General features: G+C 43.6%; 1 protein-coding gene across 4 annotated transcripts in view; it reads right to left on the reverse strand.

Annotated features, from left to right (window-relative positions):
- Window positions 1-1,946: 1,946 nt before the first annotated feature.
- Window positions 1,947-3,143, reverse strand: part of rpap1 (RNA polymerase II associated protein 1) — a 91,558-nt gene continuing 90,361 nt past the window's right edge. For all 4 annotated transcript variants that reach the window (XM_043698200.1, XM_043698201.1, XM_043698198.1 and 1 more), the window contains exon 25: window positions 1,947-2,760. In XM_043698200.1, coding sequence (XP_043554135.1) covers window positions 2,605-2,760 — 156 coding nt within the window. In that variant the 3' untranslated portion in view covers window positions 1,947-2,604. The remainder of the gene's footprint in view (window positions 2,761-3,143) is intronic.

Raw genomic sequence — 3,143 nt, forward strand, 5'->3', positions numbered from 1 at the left:
TGGAGGTATGTTAATGCTGGTGAATGATAACCAGTCAGTTAGAAACCTGTGTTAGCACAAAGAGGTCAAAGGTCAGATACGTAATTCCTTGAGCATCTCAGCACCAAATTAAGAAGCACAGCCTCATATTTTACGCAAGTAATTTCTTTCCCTTTCTTGTACAAGTCATCTTCTGGGCATCAAGTGCAATTGCAAAATGATGTAGCAATCAAGTTAGCTTTTACACTGAGCAGAGAAGATTCAAACTGATTTCACATTTAAAAATTGAAAAGTTACTCGAAGAGGCAGCTCTTCTTTTTAATCTTTGACAAGAAATATTCATCAACTTTAACTCTGATTAGTCAGCAACTGTACACACGTATGGAAAGCACAATAAATCATCCCAGCCAACAAAATAAGGCAGGACAGGCAAAGCAAGTTCAGTCACCTAGAGTATCTATGGCACTGACATGCAATTAAAGGAGCACCACTGGCTCACAGTGTCAGGTCTCAGCCCTCCCGATCCCTGTGTTCTCCTCCTGCTCCCATGGCCCCCAACCGACTTTCCAAGATCTTCCACTTTTTCTTCACTTTCCACTCTCATCACTCTGCCACTGGCATCCCCACACCTTCAATCCTGACTTTTGGATTCCCACTCTAAACCAATTCATTCAAGTTTGATCACCCATCTTTCACTTGGTGTTGATTTTTAATGTAATTATGCTCCTGTGAAGGCATTGCTTAAATGCAAGTTGGCAAGGAGCAAAAGCTGATCGTTACTTAGAAATTCTTTACTAGCCGTGCAAGCTGACCAACTTGGAAATGGTTTAAGAAGCCTGGTTAGGCCATACCATGATAGCCACTCTAATATGGATATTGTAAATCAGCTGAGGGGTCTTAATGAACACCATAAAATTGTACACCTCCATCTCATAAAATTGTACAGCCTAAAAGAGGCCATTCATACCTATGCTGGTAAAGGCTGGGGCTGTTTTCCCTGGAGCGTTGGGAGGCTGAAGGGTGACCTTATAGAGGTTTATAAAATTATGGGGGGCATGGATACGATAAATAGACAAAAGTCTTTTCCCTGGGGTGGGGGAATCCAGAACTAGAGGGCATAGGTTTAGGGTGAGAGGGGAAAGATATAAAAGAGACCTACAGAGCAACTTTTTCACACAGAGGGTGGTGCGTGTATGGAATGAGCTACCAGAGGGAGTGGCGGAGGCTGGTCCAATTGCAACATTTAAAAGGCATTTGGATGGGTATATGAATAGGAAGGGTTTGGAGGGATATGGGCCGGATGCTGGCAGGTGGGACTAGATTGGGTTGGGATATCTGGTCGGCATGGACGGTTTGGACTGAAGGGTCTGTTTCCATGTTGAACATCTCTATGACTCTATAAGTTATCCAATTAATCCTTTTGCCCTGTTCTTCCCTCGCTAACCAGCCCAGCCAATTTTATTTTATTATTATGTATTGATTCAGTTTTGTTTTGAAGGTTATTAATGATTCTGCTTTTGCCATCTTTTCAAGCAGTGTGTTCCACATCCTAACATTTGCCTCTTCTGCTTTTATTGCCAACTTTCTAAAAGGCAAGTCCTCAACTTATCAAACAACTATCAGGAGAACTAGCTCTTCCCCAGCTTCACTATGGAGACACTGTCTTTAACTCTCCACTTAACCTTCTCTGCTTTAAGGCACAGAATAAGGTTCTCCACTCTCAGCATTTAACTGAATTTACCTCATTTCTCAAGCAACTCCCAAACCAGTAAATCTCATCTGCACCCTCTCTAATACTTTGACATCCAGCTTTAAGCTTGCCGCCAAGAATAGAATATAAGTCTCCGGGCCAACATGTAAAGATAGTTTAGTGGAAACCTCCATCCACCCTGTTTTGAACTGATCCAAACCCTTCCCAGGTCATCCTCCATCATATCCCAAACACATACGCACATCAATATGAAAGATAAGGTTGTATAATTTATTCAAAAATTAGTACATTGGATCTGTGGCTCACAGTTCAGACACCCGATGTAAAATCTCACCCGTGCAAACTGCTTCAGCAGCAAGCAATAGCAACCCATGGAAGATGGAACAAGAATCTCTCTTTACAATTCATGTCAAGCTAGGCCATTCCAAGATGTCCTAATCTTCCTCTGTGAAGATACAGCCACGATGTTCACCTGGACTCTCCAGAAATTCGCTCTTCAGGTTAACACAGTAACGTGGGCCCAGGCATCCAATCTCATGGTACAGTTAAAATACACCCAGCACTGAGTTGTGAATGAGCTCCTGATCATCAAGGTAAAACCTGCTCTGGTAGAAGGGCGTTTGGGATGGCAGTGGTGTCATCCTGTGTGACCTGCTTTGTCCAGGGCTCCGTCATTGGGGCCTAGGCTGACTGCGAATTAAAACTCGCCTTTATAAACATACAAAAAGTTCGCAGATGATAAAATAACTTTTGTCCATTTGCTGTTTCAGATCTCAGGACACGTGGATTCACCTCAGTTCTTCTGGGGATTCATTTGCCGAATGGAAAGGTACCCTCTGGACTGAAACTCCCCCCCCCACCCCCTCCCTAAGTGGCTACGTCACCCCACTTCCCTGGTGTCAGCTTCTCGCCTGTTACTTTGCCTCCAACCCAACCTCTGGAGGTAGAAGGTCCCCAAGGACTTTTTGCATCCACCTGCACCTGATCGGAGGCAGCTCCTCGTACAAATCAAAGCCAAAGGGTGACTCCACATTGGGCAACTTAAAGTGAAGCAGGTGTCTTCTCAGTGCCTAGATAGAGTAGAGAAAAAAATTTGAGCTTAATTCTTTAATAGCTTCAGTATCTCAAAAGGGCTTTACAGTTAATGTTGAAGTGTTATTGCTGTTTCAATAGGGAAATTTAAGAGCCAAAACAACAAATTATAATGGCTACGTAATTCTGATTTTGTTTTAGAGTCATAGAGATGTACAGCATGGAAACAGACCCTTCGGTCCAACCCATCCATGCCGACCAGATATCCCAACCCAATCTAGTCCCACCTGCCAGCACCCTGCCCATATCCCTCCAAACCATTCCTATTCATATACCCATCCAAATGCCTCTTAAATGTTGCAATTGTATCAGCCTCCACCACTTCCTCTAGCAGCTCATTCCATACACGTACCACCCTCTG

This window comes from Chiloscyllium plagiosum, chromosome 10, assembly GCF_004010195.1.
Source record: "Chiloscyllium plagiosum isolate BGI_BamShark_2017 chromosome 10, ASM401019v2, whole genome shotgun sequence".
Classification (NCBI taxonomy): Eukaryota; Metazoa; Chordata; class Chondrichthyes; order Orectolobiformes; family Hemiscylliidae; genus Chiloscyllium; species Chiloscyllium plagiosum.